The following is a 22,502-nucleotide window of genomic DNA, read 5'->3' on the forward strand; positions in this document are numbered from 1 at the left end:
CTAGAAAGACTTAAAATTGTATTTTCAGGCCCAATAACTAATTTCTTTACCTTTACATTGTCCTTTCCCCACCTGGGACATGATTTTGTAAAGAAAAGGCTAAAAACAGTTTTAAAATAGCTTACCAGGAAAATGTAGTGTGGATATTATAAAACTGTTATGGTTCTTTAGTGACGTAATCAAAAAAGACAAAATAATCAACCACGAAGTTCAATACTGCAGCATTACATGATTATCATGAAAATGAAACAACTCTAAGTTACGTAGTACTGTGTCAAACTAAATCTCACACTTGCCTGTCACGCAACTTCGCCACAGTATCTTACAATTATCTGCTTGCTTGTCCTCTTTATGGGACCACATGCTGGCCCAGGGCAAGGACTGCCTTATAATCTCTATTCTCTCAACATCTTCGGCAAAGCTGCTGTGGAGTGCTCAAGGAATGCTAGTAAAAGGACTAAACCAGTGTCTAAGCCTCTTGATTATTTGCTGGAATTGGCATACTCATCTGGTGAGTTGGGAAATAGGAACTACAGGGTTTTTTTTGTTTTTTTAATTACCAACATAAAAAAGTCATTCAATGAGGTTGACAACAGCTTTCTGTGATGGAGAGAAGAATTTACATCCCTCCTGGAATATCTCCTCCATTCAGCCATGACAAAAAACAAGCTTTATCAATAAGTTAAAAGGATGGGGTTATGCATTCAACCAAAATATAAACTGCAGCTTTCTAATAGTATCATATGTGAGAGGAAAATAAAAATTTCAATTAACATGTGAAATCAAAACATAGTTTTTCTCTGGTTGGTACCTTCATATAGACCCTTGGTGTTCCTGGCCTGAGACACTGCAAGAGATTCCAAACTCATCTCCCTGCCTCTTGTCTTACAACTCTAATCCATCCTTTACCCCAATGGGAGATTTTCTCAAACAATCCCTTGTTTAACTCAGACTGCTAAGTCCTACTACCAACAGGATAGGATTCAAACTCAGTGTCTTTGATATCCCTGCCCTGACCTCTGTCACAGCACTGACACTCACATGTCCCCCTCCTGGACTGCTTGCTGCCATAGGAAAGGGCTCATTTCTCATTCTTCTCTGTGAGACCCTGGTGCCTAACGGAGGACTGACAAGACAGTAGGAATTGATATACACTTACTAAGCAGGTCCAAACGGCCTAATGAAATATCCAGGTGGCCTTCCATGACCCATAGACCCAATCTGAGCCTTTATATCTTACCAAGGGAGCAGTTGCTCTGCATCCGTCCATCTGTAGAGCAGCGAAGCATGGAGCCTATCACCTGGCCCCCTACCACAACCACCCGGATATCTTTTCCGTGGGACTCCTTCACATACTTCTGGAACAGGTAGGGCACATCATGGCGGACTAGATGGCAGATGTCTGAAAGGTGATGTTTGTCTCTTGCCAAAAAAACAGCTTTTCCTTTAGGAAGAAAGATGAAGAGCAAGAGAAACAGTGAGTTAGGAAAGCCTCAGGCCCCTATCCTTGCCATTATGCCTCCCTGTCCCAAATGAGTATCAATTCTCTCTGAACTTACCTCATTTTGGCCCTTTCTATTTCTCTGATGAGATTCCTGCTTCTTATCAAATGGCCATTGAACCTTATTTTCTCTTGATTTTCCTCAGGTCTTAAAATACTGTTGAGTCTCTCCCCGTGAGAAAACCACCACTCTTCTCAAAATGAAATAGTAATGCATTCCAGAAATACAGAGAAGGGGCTAAAATAAAATCCTAAGGATCTAATCAAATCCATTCCAGAAAGAGTTAATTAGCATTTCCTATCACCTGAGGATGATAATTAGGCAGGGTCCATGGCCAACACATTTTTTTTTTGTATCCCCCAAATCTCACACTGGGCTTGGTATACAAAGCAGATGTCCATCAGTGTTTACAGAGCACAATTAATTGAACATTTTTAGAGGAATCCGAAGTGGGTATGGAAAGAAATTCAAAACAGGCAACCATAGTACAGCATGATTTGCATCAAAAGAGGTCTATGCAAAATCTATGGGAGCTCAAAGGAGGGAGACCCTGACAGAAGTCCTATTCATTATTTATTTATTTAATTTTGAAGGGGAAGGGTCCATATTTCTATTTCTTTTTGGGAAAGCATTCCTTCTTGATTCTAAATTTTTTATTTCCTGCTTGAATCACCTATGCTTTTATAATTATTCAGCATCTGCTTCCATTTGCATATTAGTCAACAGATCTGAGCAGGAGTTCCTAAAAGGTTTGCTGTGCAGATCTGTCATAAGTATGCCAGTCTGAACTGGCAAAGATGGAACAAAGAAATGGTTTTCCCAATTTCATGTCACTTCACTTCACAAAAGAAGTGAAACTTCTCTGAAGTTTTTGTTGTTGTTGTTGTTGTTTTTTGTTTTTTGTAATAGTACTGGGGATTGAATCCGGGGACAGTCTACCATTGAGCAACATTTCCAGACAATTTGATTTTTTATTTTGTGATGGGTTCTAAGTTGCTGAGGCTGATCCTCCTCCTCAGCTTCCCAACTTACTAGGATTACAGGCATGTGCTACCACACCTGGCCCTCCAAAGTTTCAATAAAAACACTGATGGGCATCAATCAGTTCCTAGTAGCATATAAGACTGAAAAGTAACTTCAAAAACATGACATAACCAGTAATTCATTCCTGAATGAACCCAAGATATTCAACAGAACTGGAGGAGTGTAAGCAAATGATCTGAAGATGTCCAAGTGACAGGTGGTAGGAGGGTGTGCAGTTAAGTGGGCAGTCAGTGTCATTTGGAGAGGGTCCTGCAAGAGGGCACAGGAAGAAACAGGAGTGACACAGAACAGTGAGTAGACACAAAACAGCATCTGACTTGTTCCAAGTCTCAATTAATGAGCAGAAGTATAAGCAGTTAGACACTTGGCATCAGGAGATCAGGCATCTGGCAACAGATGGCTGGGGTTTAGTTAGAAGCACTGGAGTTCTCTGGACATTTGGTGGGATTTTCAGTAGAGATTGGTGGCTAGGGATTGGTTCAGAGATCCTAAAATGGGGTTTTAGTCTGCAATGAACAAAGGAATAGCAGTTTTAAGGCAAGGAGGAGAAAAAAAAAAAAAGAAAGGCACAAAGATTAATCATCTACCAAGTGCCAAGCACTTTTTCTCTTATTATTTCATTTATACTTCACACTAGTCCTATGAAGCCATGGAGTAAGGATGGTTATTTCTGTTTTATGAATAAGGAAATAAAAGGTCCATAAGCTTAGTAACTTTCTCATGGGCACAGCCTGTGCTTTCACTCTCTCCTTGGATTTATTTCCATATACAGTTGTATGTGAGGATTCTCCATCTGAAGATTCATCAACCACAGATTAAAAAATTATTTAAAAAACACAGCATCCATACTGAACATGTACAGACATTTTTCCTTGTCATGATTCCCTAAACAACACAAAACAATTATTTATATAACATTTGCCTTGTATTACATTTTGTAAGTAACCTAGAGATGACTGAAAGTATACAAGAGGATATGTGTAAATTATTTGCAAATGCTATACCATTTTATATAAGGGACTTATGCATCTACAGACTTTAGTATCCCTGAGGGATCCTAGAACCAATCCTCTGTGTATGCCAAAGGACATTGATACTATAGTCTAACTTAAAAGTACTGAAACTCTGTTTATTCCCTATCCATTTTCCCTTCTACTAGACTGTACGTTGCATTAGTAACAAATCACCTGAAAATAAAATTAAGAACACAATTCAATTTACAATAGCATCAAAAGGATTAAAGTATTTAGGAAATAATTTAAACAATGACGTACAAGATTTACACACTGAAATGGTAAAATGCTGTTGAGATAAATTAAGGATCTAAATAAATGGGAAGACAAGAATTGTTAAGATGGTAATACTTCTCAATTTCAGCTATCATTCCCTATCAAAATTCCAACTTCCTTTTTGGAAGAAATCAACAAGCTAATCCTAAAATTCATATGGTATTGCAAAGGATTCCAAAAAGTCAAAATAATTTTGAAGAAGAAAGACAAAATTGGAAGATTCACACTTCCCAATTTTAAACTTACTACGAAGACATAGTAATTAAGACAATGTGGCCTGGCATAAAGACAGACATATATGTCAATGATATGAAATTGAGATACAGATTTAAAAAAAAGAAAGTTTGAGAGCTCAGAAATAAACCTTCACATATATGGTCAACTGAGTTTTTCATTGTTGTTGTTCAGTGCTAGGGATTGAACCCAGGGCCTCACACATAGGCAAGCACTCTACCAAAGAGCTATATCTGCAGCCTGGTCAAATTTTTGATAAGGATTCCCAGAGCAATCAATGGGGAACAAACAGTCTCTTCAACAAATGGTACCGGGGAAACTGAATATTCACCTGTAAAAGAATCAAGCTGGACCCTGACCTCATGCCATATACAAAAATGAACTCAGAATGGATCAAAGACTCAGATATAAAACTATAAAACTCTCAGAAGGAAGCTTACGTAAATCAATGTGACCTTGGATTAGGCAAGCACAAAAATAATATCAAAAGCACACAGAACCCGAAGAAAGAATAAAATTAGCTTTATCAAAATAAAAAACCTTTTGTGCACCAAAGACACTACCAAGAACATGCCCATAATCCCAGTGGCTCTGGAAACTGAAGCAGGAAGATCACAAGTTCAAAGCCCATCTCAGCAAATTAGTGAGGCACTTAGCAACTCAGCAAGACCCTGTCTTTAATAAAATATGAAAAAAAAAAAAAGGGCTGGGAATGTTGCTCAGTGGTTAAGCACCCCTGGGTTCAATCCCCAGTACCTAAAAAAAAAAAAAAGAAAGAAAGAAATGAAAAGGCAACATACAAAATGGTTAAAAACAAAAAGTTCAAATTATATATTTAAGAAGAGCCAAGTATCCACATTAAAGAACCTATAAAACTCAAAAATAAAGGAACTAGTTTAAAAATGGGCAGAGGATTTGAGTAAATTTTCCTCCAAAGAAAATTTAAATATGGCCCCTAAGCACATGAAAAGATGCTTGACATAATCAGTCATTAGGGAAATACAAATCAAAACCATACGGAAATAACCACTGCATGCCCACTAGGATGGTTCTAATAAACATGCATACATGCATACATAGAAAATAACAAGCATTGGCAAGGACATGTGCAAAGGAAACTCTCATATGATGTTGCTGGTGGGAATGTAAAATGGCATAAGCACTGTAGAAAGCAACTCGGCAGTCTTCTAAAAGTGAAGCAGAGAATTACCACAGCACTTGGCAATTCCATTTCCAGATACTCAAGAGAAATGAAAATGTCTGGTCACATGAAAACCTGTACACAAATGTTCATATGGCAGCATTATTCTTAATAGTCACAAAGTGGTAATAAACAACCCAAATGTCCACCAACCAATGAAACAGGTAAACAAAATGTGGTATATCTATACAATGGAGTATCACTGACTCCTCAAAAGGGGTAGAGCAGTGTTACATGCTACAACATGGATAAACTCTGAAAACATGCTAAGAAGCCAGACACCAAAGTCCATCTATTATATGAATCCATTTATTTAAAAATATCCAAAACAGGCAAATCCATGGAGACAGAAAATAGAATAGTGGTTTCCAGGGACTAGGGAAAGGGCAATTAGGACTAACTTCTTTTTTTTTAATTTTTATTTTTATTGGTTCTTTTTAGTTATACATGACAGTAGAGTCCATTTTGATATAATAGGTACAAGGTTTCTTTGGTGGTGGGGAGATAGAAATGTTCTGAAATTAGACAGTGGTTATTATCATAAGACATAGTGAATATACTAAAATCCACTGAATTTTATAACTTAACAGTAGTAAGTATTTAGGAATACTTATAGATTATATCTCAATTTTTAAAACTTTAAAAAATATAACATGTTATGTTTAATTTCTGTTTATTGTCTATCACACTTTTCTATAATGTAAGCTTCTTGAGGACAAGAATTTTTGTGGTTTTTTTTTTTTTTTTTTGTGTGTGTGTGTGTGTATGTGTGGTGCTGGGGATTGAACCCAGGGCCTTGTGCAAGCACTCAACCAACTGAGCTATATCCCAAGCCCATGTGTTGTTCTTATCTATATCCTTAGAATCTAGAATAGTACATGGCATTCTATAGGCACTTGATAAATATTAGTTGCATTTTATGTACATTTTACAATTTTTAAAAATAGTGATGAGATTGGTTAGATTTTAGCACAGCAGCTTATGTGAATAGTATCAAAGCTCCCCTTTGCTAACTTCTCTTGCTCAATAGTCTTTTCTTCTCCCACTAGCGGTTTCGTTCACACTTGCTTCTGTGTGTTCACTCATCTCTTCCAGTTCAAATTCTACATGGTAACTTAAATCTCCTTTCGTAGCAGAGTGAATTCCTCCCTCCTTCAGGCCTGTCTGCTAGAGTGGTCATTACCCTGCAATGGAACCCCTCTCTGGTCTACTCACTGGGGCTCCTTGAGAGCAGTGATTATGTCTGGTTCATTTCTATGTCACAGATCCTACTTCACAGACAGTGTCATCACATACCTGTTTGGGGCTATTTCCCCTTCTCCAGATGCCCTGAGCCTAAGCATGCTATGCCATCCGGGCCTCATGGAGAGTTACCTGCTCACATACTACAGGAGTACGCTCTCTTCTGCTGAGTCCTTGGTATGCACCGAGCCCTGTATTGGGCCTCACAGAGACAGGTTCAGAATCTAGTCCCTACCCTTGAGCTGCTTACAGTCTAATGAAGGAAACAGGCACTTACACCTAAAGCGGTCACCAGGAGTAGCACTATGACAGAAACATGTACAAAGTGATATGGAAACAAAAAGGCTAGAGCAATTAATTTTGTCTGGAAGACAGTAAGGAAGACCAGGGATGAGGATAGAAAAGAAATGGTATTAGGAGCTGGCCTTATAGGATGAGCCAAAGTTGACCAGGTGGGCAGAGGAAGATGGTGCTCCCAGAAAAGTGAAGAGGGCAAAGGATTATGGAGAGGAAAAAGCATGGTCTAGCTGGTGAATGAGAGGCAGTGGGGAGTGGACTATGGGGGATCCACATGACCAGAGAAGACTGCAAAGGAAGGTTGAAGCTGTCTGCCCGGGGCCCTAGTGCCATGATAAGGAATATGGACTTAGTCTAACAGCAACACAGGGGCTGCAGTGGGGGCTGTTCAGCAAAAGAGTGACAAGAATACATCTGTTTCAGAGAAATCACTCCTCCCCCCAAAAAATAAATGAATAAAATAAGATGAACAGAGGTTGCACTAGCAGAGGAGCTCAGAAACCCATCAATAAAGACAGATGTCTATTGCAATAGCCCAAGAAAAGAGGATAAAGGTCTGACAAAAGCAAGGACAGAGAGGACCAAGTGGAGGGGACCAGGAGAATCACCCTGCAAGCTCCTCAAGCAGCGCTTCCACTTATGCAGGTGGAACTGCTGCCCTTGCAGACTGATCACCCAGGAAGCCCAGGAAGGGAAGCACTGACCCTGGTGGCCTCGCGTGCTCTTCACCACGACTGGGTAGCCCAGGGGCTCAGCTTCATCGATCATTTTTGAAAAGTCTTCATGTCCACCTGCCAAGAAAGGGTGAGAGTCAGCAAAGATAAAACTGATTGTCAGGGAGTGGTCAGCCCAGCCCCTTCTGCAGGAGGCTGCATATCTCCCTGATTAAGACAATTCAAACCCATTGGACCCAACAGACATACATTATGTGCCTGTAATGTAAACGGTGGGAGCAGAGAGGTATGGAAATCAAGATTTACCAAGCACCCGTGTGGTGGTGGTGGGTGCCCGTAGCTCCAGTTCATGTAATCCTGGCTATGGGGGGCAGAATTCTAGGATGGCCCTCAAGTTTCCCATCCCCAGTGAACACTCCTTGTAGAATTCCCTCTTGAACATGGCGGGGACCAGTAAATATGATGGGATACTATTCCTGTGATTAACTTCTTATCTATCTCTACTTGGCCCCATCCAATTCTTTCTCCACAGAGTAGCCAAAATGATCTTCTGCCCTGTCACTCTGACCAGGCCACCTCCCTGATGAAAGTCCTCTGATAACTTCCTGTTAGTCTTGGATTAACCCTATCATCTCATTTATGTGCTATTATGGCACCGTTTGATCTTTCCAATCCTAGAGTTCAATTTTGTCTCTCTTTACATTCTACACACTATTCTCAATACCACCAATAGGTCAGGTTTTCTCTTACCACCAGGTCTTCTGATGTTCTCTCTGCTTAGATTACACCCCCCTCCCATACCCCTTCTTTTAGCAGGACAACTTCAACTTAGATGGATGTTATCTCCTTTAGGAAGCATTCTCTAAAGTCTTCTAAACTGCATTGGGATTACCCGGGATCACTAAGTCTCACCAAGACACTGAATGGTCTGGACTGAACTTGCCCATTTACCTGTTGTCTTCTGCCTCTGATGGACTGGGAATACCTCAGGAAGGACTCTCACTGCTATGGCCCTGTGCCTGGTACTGTGGCTGGCATGCAGTGCCAACAGACACATATTTGGCGACTGACTTACAGACAGAAAAAAGCAAAGACATTTCAGACAGAGGGAATGGCCAGGATAAAGACTCAAGATATTGAATCACCTAAAATGAACAGACTCACATTGAAAAGCAAGTCATACTGGAAGGTTTCTGATGAGAGAAAACACAGAGAGGCAGAAGGTTTGGAAAGATAAGTTCCTACTGTATTTTAAGAAGACTCACCGTAGGAGAAAGTGTCTGGCATGGGGACCCCATGTCCAGCCAGCTCTTGGAACGTCCAGAATTTGTTGATGCAGTTTAAGATGCTCTGTGGGCGGTTGACCAAGCGGCAGCCCAGCTTCTCCAGGTGCCGCAGGACAGTGATGTCGCTGTCTGACTGCACAGAGGGTGTGGACACCCGGACAACCACCACATCTGGAAAGGTGGTAAGGGCCTTCTGGTTCAGCTGGAGGCCTGCAATCCAAGGACCAGAGTGAGCCCTGTGCTGCCATGATTCAATTCACCCAAAGAACTGCTTCCAACAGACTCCTCAAGATTGAACCTGGTGGGAACAGAGCCTCAAAAATAGCCACTGGGATATTCTGGTGTGTGTTACAAGAAGATCTATAGGTAACTCTATTCTCCAAAAGGATGGGCAGCAAATGATAATGAGAAAACACCAAGCGATGAACAGAAAGGGAAAAGAGCAGCATATCAGTAATAAAACCAAATTAGAGGAATTAGCAGGAGATATGTATTCCAGCATTTTCCTTCCATACAGGACTAGTAGTAAGTACTTAAAGCACAGTGGTTTAGGAGGCTGAGGACTTGATGAAAAGGCAAAAAGTGCAGCCCCATTCAGGAATCCACATACTCCTTTATGACTTCATCTTAATAAGTCTATCTGGCTGGAACATTCTGCAACTATTTAAATGATTTTTATGAATATACTGTTATTTGTCAAATGTGTAAGTATCAATGTTTAGTGGAAAACAGGATACAAAATTATAAATATTGCATTCCAATCTCAACTATATAAACAGATACAAATTGAAAAAGGCTAGGAGGAAATATACCAACATTTTAACAGTGGATAATGGAACTACAGATAACTTCTTTTTTATGTTTTATATTTATTTGTATTTTCCAGAATTCTCCAAGTGCATATTACCTTTATAACAAAAAGAATTTTAAAAAAATCAGTGTACTAAAAATCAATTTAATTCAGTATTTAACAGATATCAAACTCAATATTCAGTATTAAATAATATTAATTGAAATATATGACAATACATACAGTGAAAAGACCTGAAGCTGTATTACACTGGGTTAATTGGGAGCATTGGCTTGACGTGAAGACTCAGAAGAAACTGAGCAGTCTTCAAGTTATTGAAGGAGTTCTATGCAAAAAAATTTATGGCTTATCTTCAAAGACTCCAAGACATAGAGCTAGCCATAAAAGCAGTATTTTGTCTGGGTATTCTTTGCTGAATCCAGCCTCTAGAACCATGCTTAGTACATGGTAGACACAATTTCTCCATCAGGGATGAATACTAACAATACCAAAGCTCTAAGTTGAGAAAGAAGGGGGCGGGGGAGCACTAAGCACAAAAACAAAAACAAAAAAATAAACCCACAGAATACTAGGTGGATCTACCACACTTGTAGGAGATGTTTCACCAATTTAAAAAGGCAGGGTGCACAGGTGCAATTACTAAGCTAAATTGTTTTCAGTATTCCTGCTGATAGTATGAACCTAAGAAAGTAGAACATAATTCACAGGGATAAAAAGCCTCCAGGTTATCTTCACTTTGCCATCAAAAAGCAGTATCACTCATATGGGATGCTTTTATTGTACTTTGAAATATTCCTTTGCCACTTATAGCCCTGGGGAAAAATAATATGAAAGGAAGGAGGGAATGACCCTGTGTGTTATCCTCAAAAATGGTAGAAGAAAGAGAAGCATCTGAGTTGATGGAAATGGCGAGTATATACAGAACACCCAGTACAGCATTACACAGTGAGATCGTATAGGCAAAAGTGCTTTGAAAACCATAAAATGCTATACATGTGCAAGGCACTCCACTCAGCAAGGTAGGACAATTTATGGAGATTTTTTACCACCTAATGAGAAAAATGGCTTTGCAACAGAAAAGTGACCTATAAAAGCGGGAAGCAACAAAAAACATCTGGCTTTCAAATCCCAACGTGAAGCCACAGACAAACAAACTTCTAAGTGGGAAGAAAATAATTTAATCCATTTCTGGAAGTACCAACCACAAGTGCACAGAGACAGCTCAGCCTCAACAAGCAGATTCACATATACCTAGGAAGTCTTACCAGGACTTCATCTCTCTTCTCCAAAGGTATATCTTTGGGCCTGGCTCATTCCAACTGAAGCCTTTAATAAATGAAGAATGGAATGGGTTAAAGTGGAGCCGAAAAGGCTCCACCAAGCAGTTAGACAGGTCTGGTGTCTGACTCTGTGCTGCTGTCCAGCCCTGTGCAGAGGGCTTTAGGGTGCGTCTGCAAAACTAATCACGCCGGCCCTCCATATCCATGGTTCCACATGTGCGGATCCAACCAACTGTGGATAGAAAGTACTCAAAAAAAAATTAATATGCACCTCTACTGAACATGCACAAATGTATATCTTGTCATTATTTCCTAAACAATACAGTATAACAACTAGTAATAGGGCTGGTGAGGAGCTCAATGGTGGAGCACTTGCCAAGCATGGGCAAGGCCCTGGGATCGACTGCAGCATGACAGGGCAGGGGGTGGGGGGGGGAACCACAACTGTTTATACAGCATTTACATTGTATTGGGTACCATAAGTAATCTGGAGATGATTTCATGTATACAGAAGTCTGTGTGTAGGTTATATGTAAATACTATATTATTTTATATAAAGGACTTGAACATCCTCAGATATTGGTGTGGGGTGGGGGGAGTCCTGGGACAATCCCCTATTGATACTAAGTGATGACTCTATCTTAATCCACTGGCACGGTTCTGACATTCTCGCTCTGGGCAACATTGCTTGACCCCTCATCATTCCCCTTGCCTTCTCCATCTCATTTCTAGAGTGTGACTTCTGGCAGACAAAAGGCTGCCCCTCATAATGGCTTCAGTGGGAGAAGCAGCTTCAACACCATGGCCAAGAACAATCTGGATTTAAAGCTGGCCCCTTAGTAAATGTGTCTGAATTCTGAGACCTTTAACCATGTAAGTAATCTCTGCTCTGTCTCATTAACATCTCCTATTCAGGAAAGGACCTGATAAGCTTAATGCAGAATAAAGCTTACTTAACCTGTCACCTTTCCCAGAATCTTTAACATTCCCACAGCAATCTACAGGCTTCAAGACAAAGAAATGAGAAGCTGATGCAGGACATGAGGAGGACAGGGCTCTGTTTAGCTGCAGTGAATGGAAGGAAAGCCCTGAACAAAGAGCAGTTCTTGTCCTCAAACAAGGGATTTTCCATGATTGGGCATCACTTTAACTTAGGGAGGTAGAAAAGGAGATGCACTGCTTCTGGGATACGTGAGGTCCCCTAGATTTCCAGACTGGGTTTGTGACTTACTACGCTTAATCTCACATTACTTAAAACAAAACAAAACAAAGACTAAACTGAAATGACCACTCAGTCCTAAACAGGTTAAAAAAAAAAAAAGTAGTGAACAATAATAATGATGATGATGATGATGTTAAATTTAAAAAATAAATCAGACCCCAAACTAGTTAGTACAGTGACCAAAAGTCAACCTAGTCTAAGTCAACCTTTTGAAACCAAAACAACGTTTTCTCCAGCTTACTTCTAAAAAGAATAATCTACTTTCGTGCGTGATTGGGTCCTGATTTCTTTTTAAACTCTCCTTTCATTTGGAAATATTTTAATATATTAAAAACAAGATAGAAAACTAGGGTAACCCTCCCAAAGAACTGAATCTGTTTTTTGTAACCTATATATTGAGATAAATTAAATTCTACAAAACTAGACTTATGCATTTGTATGTGTAATAGCCAAAATAAAAAAAGCACTTCATAACGAAGAGAAATAGTATTACTGTGAAATAAGCAAATCATTTTTCGAAAGTAGTGCCCTAAAATTTAAAAGCTATTCTCAATCATTCATACCCATAGAGGGAGTAGAAGCATGGGTAATAAAAGGTGCTATAATTCAGATCCGAATTCACCTAGCATTTTTATTGAGCATCTGTTGTGTTGAAGGTGCTTTGCCAAGAACTTTAACATATATCATATCATTTAAGGAAAGGCATCTTATAACACTGATCATTGGAACAGATTTGACTATAAATATCTTGGCCTTTACACAGAACTGATACATAACGGGTCACCACCCTCCCACCCTGTGCACATGCATCACTTGTGTGTGCACACACACAACATCCTTGGCAGCACAAAAGAAAGCTTCAACACTAAACTGGTTTCTAACATGCTACAAAAAAATCTTCATGTACAGCTGGGTGCAGTGGTGCACACCTATAATCCCAGGAGGCTGAGGCAGGAGGATCAAGAGTTCAAAGCCAGCCTCAGCAATGGCAAGGCACTCAGCAACTCAGTGAGACCTTGTCTCTAAATAAAATACAAAATAAGGCTGGGGATGTGGCTCAGTGGTTGAGTGCCCCCCTGAGCTCAGTCCCAGTCTCCCCCCAAAAGAACTTCATGTATAAAGCAAACAGCAGAAATAGGGAAGCAGTGGGACCCTGCAGCACCAGAGCAAAGGCCCTCACTCACGGTACCTCTTAGGACCTTCTATTTTAGCAGGACTGTGAATCAGTGGTTGGCAGCTCTGAAATGTGTCAGAAATCAACAACACCACTACGGAGGCTAACCCATGTAGCACCTTGGATTTTCTTGCTTGTCCTGAGGAAGCTGTATCATCCAAACATGACCTGGCTCCTGTCATTCTCCAGCTTTCCCCTTATTTTTTCCTGTTCCATCCAAAGCATTTCTCATAAGAAAGTTATTTTTAATTCCCGAGTACATGCTGTCACCACCGCTCCTTTGCTTTTAAAAAGTTCTTGGTGCAGATGCCCAAAGAAATTTTACCTCCACCTCGCTAAAACCCACAGTTTGTTATGTGGCCACTTTCACTTTCCACCAAGGGCTATTTTGAGGTCATTTAATTCAACTCACCCTTTATGGAACTGTTGGTGTGAGTCAGACACACTATTAAGCAGGAATACAAAGATGAACCAGGTGGTCTCTGCCAACCAGGAGCTTAGTCTCTTTATGGAGAAAGATAGAGACATGACTTTGTCATTCATTCACTCATTCAACAAGTTTATTGTTTTATGAATTCATTCAGCAAATATTTATTGAGTGCCTACTTTGGGCCAATCCCACAGCTAGTTTGGGTTTTCCCAGAAGCACATCCCGAGACCATGATTTAAGTGCAAGTAGCCTATTTGAGTGAGAATTTGAAGAAACACTGGTGGGGGAGAGAATGTGGCAAACTAAGGTTATTGTATTTTGAGTTACCACCTACTGGAGCTGAAGCCTGCTGAGGATTGGTACACACATCTCAGTTATTCCACCTGGGGAGCCAGGGAGCAAATGATTTAGAACTTTGGACACCAACTCGCCCTTTGGTTGAAACCTGTCTGAGAGCATGGCTTTAATTCCCCGACCCTTGGGCTTGCCATGCATATGTGGGCAGAGTGGGCTCCTGTGACCCACAGTAGCCATCAGAGAGAGGTGCAGAAGTCAGTGGCTGAAAGTGGGGGCCCAGTACAGTCAATGGTAAGGGCCAAAAGGAACGGGCAGGCAACTGATAGCTAAGGAATAGGTACCATCTAAAGGACATGGGGGAAAAAGGGGTGTGAGGGAAACCATATCCCTGGAATTCAAGAAGAAAGACAACACACAACTGTTATTAATGCCTTTAATGCCCTGGACAGAGCACATAGGTATAGAGTTGTCAGGCCACGTATGGTGGTGCATGACTGTAATCCCAGCAATTCAGGAGGCTGAAGTAGGAGGATCACAATTTGAGGTCAGCCTCAGCAATTTAGGAAGAGGTTCAGCAACTTAGCAAGATCCTGTCCCAAAATAAAAAATAAAAAGGGGCTTGGGACATAGCTCAGTGGTAAAGCAGCATCCCTGGGTCCAATCCCTAGTACCAAAAAAAGAAAAAAAAAAAAAAAAAGAGTCAATATGCTAAGTTCTCTAATGGGCCTATAGATTCTTATATCTCAGCAAAGGAGAGGGAAACACTCAGGGTGATTATCTCTGCCTGAGGGAAACATTCAAGGAAAGTTTCAGAAAGGAGATAGACTTGGACAGGCATTCCAAGAAGTCAAGGTGACATGAGATGAAAGGCTATTATGGCAAATGAATAGAGTCCTGGCGTTCACATCAGAGCTCTGATTCCATACTGTGCAGGCATGTAGCTTGACAAAACTCAAAAGTCTCTCTGGGTCTTGGTTTTATTTTTGTGAATAGAAGGGTCCCAGAGCTTTGTAAACCCTCTTGCCTCCCTTCTCCTACTGCTGCAGCTACCCCTACCACCACTACCACCGCCACCACCACCACCACCACCTCACTGACATATTCTTTTTTGCAATCACAAAGGCAAGTCTCCTCAAGTTCTTCATTCCTGTTCACATCAACCACCCAAGATGCCAGTCTTCAAAGCATGTCATTTCCATTACTTCACTAAAACTGCCCTTATTAGAGCTGCTAAAATAACATTGTAAAATCAATTCTCATTCCTCATTTTACTTGACCTGACAGCAACACTTGACACCATCTGAGCATTATCTTCCTTCTGGAGCTACTTTCTCTACTTGGCTTCCAGGACACCCTAGACTCCTGGGTTTCTTTACTCCTTTTATTCAGCCTCCTCCCCCTGACAAGACAGGAATGCTCCAGAGCCCTACCTTGGACCCCTCTCTTCTCCATCTATGTGCACACCTTTTAAAGATGCACCTCCTTTCCTATCTCCAAGCCCAGCCTTTCCCTGGATCCCAATATCTACCATCAACTGCCTACTTGGCATTTCTACCGGGAGGTTTAATGGGCATCTCAGACTAGGTTCTGACACATATCATCGCCCAAAACTACCTCTCTCTCCGTTCCCATATGAGTAAATAGCAAATTTTATTCTTTTACCTAATCAGTTCCAAAAAACTTTGGAGTCCTCCTTGACTGGTCCCTCCTGGACACCCAAATCTGATCCAACCGGCAAATCCTGACCACTTTGTCTTTCAAATATGCCCCAGACCCAGTCACTTTTCACCACCTCCCCTGAAATCACCCTAGTCCAACCACCATCTCTCTCCTGAATTGTAGCAATAACCTCCTAAGGGATCACCTTGCTCCTGTCTTTGCTCCCACCAGTCTATTCTCAACTGTTTCCAGAATAACCCTGTGAGCCTAAGTCACTGGATCCCAGGCTCATCCACACAGAATGCCTTCAGTCCCCACAAAGCCTTCCCTGCTTGTCTCCCACCTGCCTCTGACAACCTCCTCACATTCGCCCCCATGCTCACCCTGCTCTGCCACACTGGCCTCCTTGCTATCCCGCTTGTCTGGCCTCCTCTGCTGTCACATATCTAAATGGCCTGCTTCCTCGCCTCCTTCAGATCTTTACAGGGATATCCTCTATGGATGAGGACAGCTCTAGCCACCCTGGGATGGCAAACCCTCCTTCACCTCCAGAAACATTCTGTCCTCCTTCTTGCTTTTTCAACCAATATACTAGTTATTTTACCTACCTTATTTATATTCTATCTTACCCATCTAGAATGTAATCTCCTTGAGAGGCAGAGGCTCTGGCTGTTTTACTCTGGTACTTAGAATGGTGGGCATTCAACAGATATTTGTTGACAGAATAAACTAACAAATGAATGAAATCATAACAGTGAAGGTGAAGACCATATCTATTTTTACTCTCTGCTACCTCAGTACCTGGCAGAATGGATGCTCAATAAACATTGTTGAATGGAATGAATGAATAGGACTGTTGTGAAGATTAAGACATATGTTAACATAATAATGGAGTTACAGGCGTAAAGAACCATTATGCTTGTTTGTTCCTTAACACAAAGTATTTTAAATTTATCACTTTTTCATAGTTTGAGTAACTTTTTTTTAATGTGACAGCACTTTTCTCCAGCTGCTTAGAAACTTTTTTATTTTTTAATTTTTTGTAGTTATAGATGGACAGAATGCCTTTATTTTATGTCAATTTGTATGTGGTGCTGAGGATTGAACCCAGTGCCTCACGCATGCTAGGCAAGTGCTTTGCCACTGAGGTACAGCCCCAGCCCGACTTGAGTAACTTTTTAATAGTGGAAGATCAAACAGAAATAGACCAAGAATTTCAGATCATGTTGTAGGTTTATATTAAAACAACAGAAACCCCTAGTAAGGTGCATTCTCTCAGGCAATGGGCAAGGTGACCAGGGAAGTGGCTGGAGTAAGAGGGGCTAGCACTATGTGTCCTTGGACTCCCTGCAAGTAAGGGGAGTGAGAGGAACTGTGGATGGTTGAGGATGACTCAGACATCTCTCAGTGACAGCTGGACTCCCTCCACCAGGCAAACCTAACAAATTTGGTCAAAGTGTTATGGTAGCAGCAACAGATGGTTGGGAAATTTATGAGTAAGGCTTTGGTATCTATGAAGGATCCCAATTCACTAGTTCTAGAACTTTTCCCAACAGTTCATGAGGTGGCTCTAAAAATGACTGTTAAAAACATAAACTCAACATTCCACTCATTCTTAGTCCTTGGGGTCAGCCTACAGATATGAGGACCCATGGGGCAAAGCATATCCATGTGACACATCAATTTGGAAGCATTATACAATAAATGCTTCTACCCATTCTTTGACTTTTCTTTCCATTAGTGCTGCACAGTGTGTCCCTGAGATTACAAGGTATCAGTCACAGGCCTTTAGCAGAAGGCCTTTAGCAGAAGATCAAGCTCTCTGCACAAAAGTCAGCTTAGCGCCCTTTCCTGCTAGTGTCTTTTTGCACCGTGATGGGGTGATGGGGATCCATGCTTTCTGTGGGGACTTTGGTTGTCCTTTGGCAGGCTGGGGTACACCACTGCCTCTTTCAAATTTACTTAATATTCCCCTCCCTCAACTCTTTTAAATGTTAGCTGATTACTATAAGGATTCAAGAACACCTTAATTTAAGGAACCTGATTTATAAATTATCATATGGGGTTGGAAATATAGCTCAATGGTGGAGCACTATCCTAATGTATGAAAAGCCCCAGGTCAGAATCCCCCACATACCCCCCAAAAGGGATGTGGCCACCAAGGTTTTAGCTCTGAAAGTAACAGAAGGAATGCTGAATCATTCTGCTAAGAGACAAACTGTAACACAACCTCATTTCCCAGGTCGGATTGATTTTATGTGTTTTGGTTTCTGTCCCTGAGTTAGTGGCTAGTTTCTTGAGCCAGTTAATGATTCAAATGGGTAGATGGTCAAAAAAACTTAACGTCACTAGTGAATCTGTCCTTTATGATGGCTCATCACAGAAACATTTACACATTCAATCATGATCTCCCAAACACAGAAGCTAATTATAACAAAAGTCTCATGTACTTCAAATTAGCCTTTAAGGCACTTTACTCAGTCATCCTACAAGCAGGAACAGCAGGCCTACTATGTACCAGTTAGAGAGTATACAGTTGAGGAAATCCCAGTTATTCAGGGGGAGAAGGGATAGAAACCTTGTAAATAGAAGCATTACATTGAAAAGGTGAGTGTAACTTTTAAAGGTATGGAAATGTTATTTGGCAGCACATGGAAGAGAGTGACTACTTGCAGACATGGTAGGGAGTTCAAGAAAGACTTGTATACAGAGATGAGTGACTTGTGCCAGATTTAAGGGATGAATAATAATTCATCATGTGGGGGGGGCAAGATGAACAACTCAGAGGATTTTTAGTGTAAGGCCAGGAATCACAGAGTGATATGTTGAAGTCACTGTAAGCCCATGTAGAGCAGAAGGGATGACACACACACAATGTTTAGACTAGAATTACTAAGTATTGGTTCTAATTCCCAGCCACTATTATGTGTCAGTGACCCACATTGGCATCTATAAGAATTAATATGTAAATTAAAAAAACCTAGACCTATGCCTTACACAAAGCACTATAAATAGATAGATAGCCATGGCTATTAATAATAGTAATAATAATAATATGATGTGCACTTTGTCACGTTCATCACCTTATGCTTAGGGTTGAGAATAATTAATAAATATTTGGTGAATGAATAAATGAAGAACTGTGGCTTCTAAAAAAGAAATGGGAGATAGTTGTGATTTTCATAATGCTACACCCAACAGAAGTGAAAGGAGGATGTTTTCTATAGGATTGCTTGAGTCACCTAAAGATCATTCCCTGTGCCCCATTCACCTCCCCAACCATCTTTTTTGGGAAGGGTAGATTACTACATTAAGAAAAATAAGCATGAAACCTTGCATTTGTATAGCATTTTCTGTTTATATGTATAATATTATTTAAAATAATTGCAACCTTTAAATTCAAAACTTTGAATCTCTTATCTGAATCCTACTTCCAGATACAACCTGAAATTCAAGTTCTTGGATTTGGTCTCCCATTAGCCTCTAGAGAGGAAAGCTCACAAATGAATTTAAGCAATTCATTGAGGCACTGACCACCCATATGTTCCCCAAACCAACTTCTTTATTATCTACCTACCCTAATCTAAAGAAGAAAAGGAAGAAGTAATGGCACAAAGACTTTGAAAGGTGGTACCTTAATTTCCTAAATTACAAAATTGCTTGCAAAGTCAGTGTCTAGTGAGAAAAATTTGAATTTAATTCAGCTCAATTCCACATCTACTGAGAAAGATACCATAAGTTGTGGGTATCTAAAGCATAATTATCTGTATAAATGGGCTGGGATTTAGGATATCAAGTTTTTTGGGGGGATTCCAGAGATTGTTTTACAGTGTTGGAAATTGAACCCAGGGCTATACTCCAAGACCCAGATATTAAGTTGTTTTAACTGTGGATGTGCTAGCTAGATAGATAGTATTGAAGAAGTCACTATATCTATTTGAGCCCTAAGTTCTTTGTAAAATGAAGGAGTTAAAATGGATGATCTTCAAGTCCTTCTCAGCTCTCATATTCTATAATTCTCAAAAGGGAAATAGCATCACTATCATTATAACTGTATATCTTTATATTTCAAGTAAGTGAATTCTGAAGTATTTTTCAGGGGAATAACTGGCTCAGCAAATTGCTGAGGGTTTTCTACAGTTTGACTATAGAAGAAGCTGGGAAATAGAACTCACATCTTTATTCATCCAAAAATTGAGTGCCTACTACATACAAAGCATCATTCAAGTCACTATCATAGCCCTGAACAAAGCAAACAAGGTGGCTCTTCTCATAGAACTCACTTTCTTGTGCTTGAATTAACCTATTCCCACAGCCAATAAATCTTTTGACAGCTAAGAACAGCAGAAATGGTGATCTAATAGGCTTGTTTTATGTGCTGTGATTTGTATGTAGCCATTTCTGAATTATCAAGAAATGAAAATTGCATCAAAAATTACTTACCTTCAATTTCTCCATCACCAGGCAAATAGCCATGTAGGGTTTCTAGTAGTTAAAAATAAGTAACTCCTGGTTTGTGAACTGACTGGAATGCATCCACACATGAATTCCATTAAATTTTAAGACACTAGACAAAGGGTGTAAATGTTTTCTATAGGATGAGCGTTTAATTTTCTCTTGTGTTAGGACTGATTCTTAAAAATGGGTTTTTTTCAATACAGAGAGCATTTTCCTACTTGTTCACAGAATTCATGATGGGTCTACAAAATGAACATGATGTGAAATTCTGGTTTCTGTAGCTCAAAAAAGACATCTTCATAAACTATAAAATAAATAAAGAAATAAGCAAGAAGCAAACTCACAGGGGCATGGGGAATATTAGGTGTGTGTGTATTTTCACTATCTAACTTAGATCAGCAAAATACAACAGATTATCCTATTTAAATATGGTATTAAAACATGGAATTTTCAAGCTGTGGAAACCTCAACCCTAAGTTTCATAAATGAGAAGCTTGAGATTTAAAGACAAAGTGACTTACCCAAAACAAAGACAAGATACAGAGCTGTATTGAGAATCCAGGTCTGCAGACTCCCTATTCAGGAGTTTATTTCTACATTAACTAATTGTGAGTTTTAGCAAATCTAAGCTAGAGAGAGGAAACCCTTTACATTACATTGGAAAGACATCTCTTTAAACATAAGGCACCTAATGTTTGTAGTGTATTTCTTCAACAGGACATACAATCTAATATTACATATGGAGGGTTAGGTAAACTATGGATGAAGACCTACAACTGATATATTCCACTTAGAGACTGGTCATACTCAAAATCTCACTTGTAAGTATCCTGTTCAGAATTTGGAATCCCTTTCCTTGCCAAAGAAAAGAAACAAGTTATGTGCCTGTTTAACCCCATAGAATAATATGAACAGTATCCCAAGAAGCACCCTGAACTAGAATCAAGCCCCTTTGAGTCCTGGACCCTCTTAAATAGCTGGACACCTCTGGTGGAGCAAAGGAGACAATCAGCAAGTCAGTGGGTATGAGGTTCCTAAGCCACAAATTCCTAAAGCAGAAAGGCCTTGTAGTTAATTAAGAATATCCGAAAACATACTTAACCTTTTGAGGTCAGGGTCAGAGATGACAACCACATCTTACCCCCCAAAAAAGTCTCTGGGACACAGCAGTGGAGTGATTGAATGATGTGTACCTGAAATCACGGCTTTTCTGGAATAAGAATTCAACACTTTTAGGGAGGAGGTTGAGTTAAAAAAAAAAAAAACGCATCAAAAGTCTCCTCTCCCACTTTACACTTCAGAGGTGACTCCAATCTTCCTTGGGTTTTCCCCATATGTAGGTTCCCGGTTTGGGTATAATTCTCTATGTAGGGCATTAATGATGTATACACACCGCTGGAAAAGTTTCGAAACATCCATCATAATAGGAATTTTGCAAATTTAGTTTAGCTTCTAAAATCTCAGTCTAAACTGACAGAGTATGGATGAAAGAGTAATTTGCAAATTTGGGGTTTGCAGCTTGATTTTTCTCGGACACCAGGGTCGCTGCAGGTGAATTTGGGTTCCTCACAAAACAAAGTCCCCTAAGTAAATTAAATCACCTTCTCAAATCTTGGCCTCAGGGCAGATGGTAGTGGTTAAAAGAGGTTATGAAGGTGAGGGGCTTTCTCTAACACAAGGGGTCTCGCCCGAGAGAGCGGCTGGTTTGCAGGGCCGGAAGGAGACTTGGCTGCGGGAGGCCCAGGAAAGCGCGCCCACCCGGACGGCCCTCAGAGACCCCGGCGCGCCTCCCAGCTCTCCCAGGTCCCGCCTCGCTCACCGAGGTGGCCGCCGATGACGGTGACGGCGATCTGGTCCATGAACACCGCCCGGAAGCGCACGTCCTGCTCGGAGCAGCGCTGCCGGAGGGCGCGCAGGATCTGCACCTGCGGGTATTCCTCGCGGATGCGCCGGTCAGTCAGGAACCAGAGCTGGGAGCACATGGTGGCCAGGGCGGCGGCGCCCGGCGCGGCGCGGACCCCTTAACGCCCTGACCCGCTCTCTTGGCAGGATTGGCGGCGGGCGTCCGGGGCCAGCGCACCGCGGCTCCACTCCCGCCAGTGCGCCAGGCGCCTCTGCAGCCCTGACCCAGCGAATCTGCCCGGCCACTCAGCGCCGCCGCCGGCCAGCCAGCCAATCAGCGCGCGGCGGTGGGCGCGGGCCGGCCGCGCGGCCAGCTGCAGAGGCTCCCCCGGCGGGCGGCGCCCGGGAGGGGCGGCGGGCCAGGGGCCTGCGGCGCCCGGAAAGCCGAGCCAGGCGGGGCTTGCGGCGGCCGTGAGCCCCGGAGTCGCCGGCGGGGACGGCCAGGTGGAAGGAGGGCATCCCTGGCCGGTGCGGGGACCCCCCCCCCGGTGGGCGTGGCG

At 41.4% G+C, this 22,502-nt stretch overlaps 1 protein-coding gene across 1 annotated transcript in view; it reads right to left on the reverse strand.

The window, feature by feature from the left end:
* The window catches only part of Rimkla (ribosomal modification protein rimK like family member A), a 33,688-nt gene extending 11,489 nt beyond the window's left edge, over positions 1-22,199 (reverse strand). Inside the window, exons 1-4 of the mRNA XM_046468349.2 lie at positions 21,920-22,199; positions 8,749-8,979; positions 7,514-7,600; positions 1,241-1,444 (exon numbers count right to left, since the gene is read on the reverse strand). Coding sequence (XP_046324305.1) covers positions 1,241-1,444; positions 7,514-7,600; positions 8,749-8,979; positions 21,920-22,082 — 685 coding nt within the window. The 5' untranslated portion in view covers positions 22,083-22,199. The remainder of the gene's footprint in view (positions 1-1,240; positions 1,445-7,513; positions 7,601-8,748; positions 8,980-21,919) is intronic.
* Between the last annotated feature and the right edge of the window lie 303 nt (positions 22,200-22,502).

Source organism: Marmota monax, unplaced genomic scaffold, assembly GCF_021218885.2.
Source record: "Marmota monax isolate L192 unplaced genomic scaffold, Marmota_monax_Labrador192_F-V1.1 WCK01_AAM20220418_F8-fsc00008, whole genome shotgun sequence".
Taxonomy (NCBI): Eukaryota; Metazoa; Chordata; class Mammalia; order Rodentia; family Sciuridae; genus Marmota; species Marmota monax.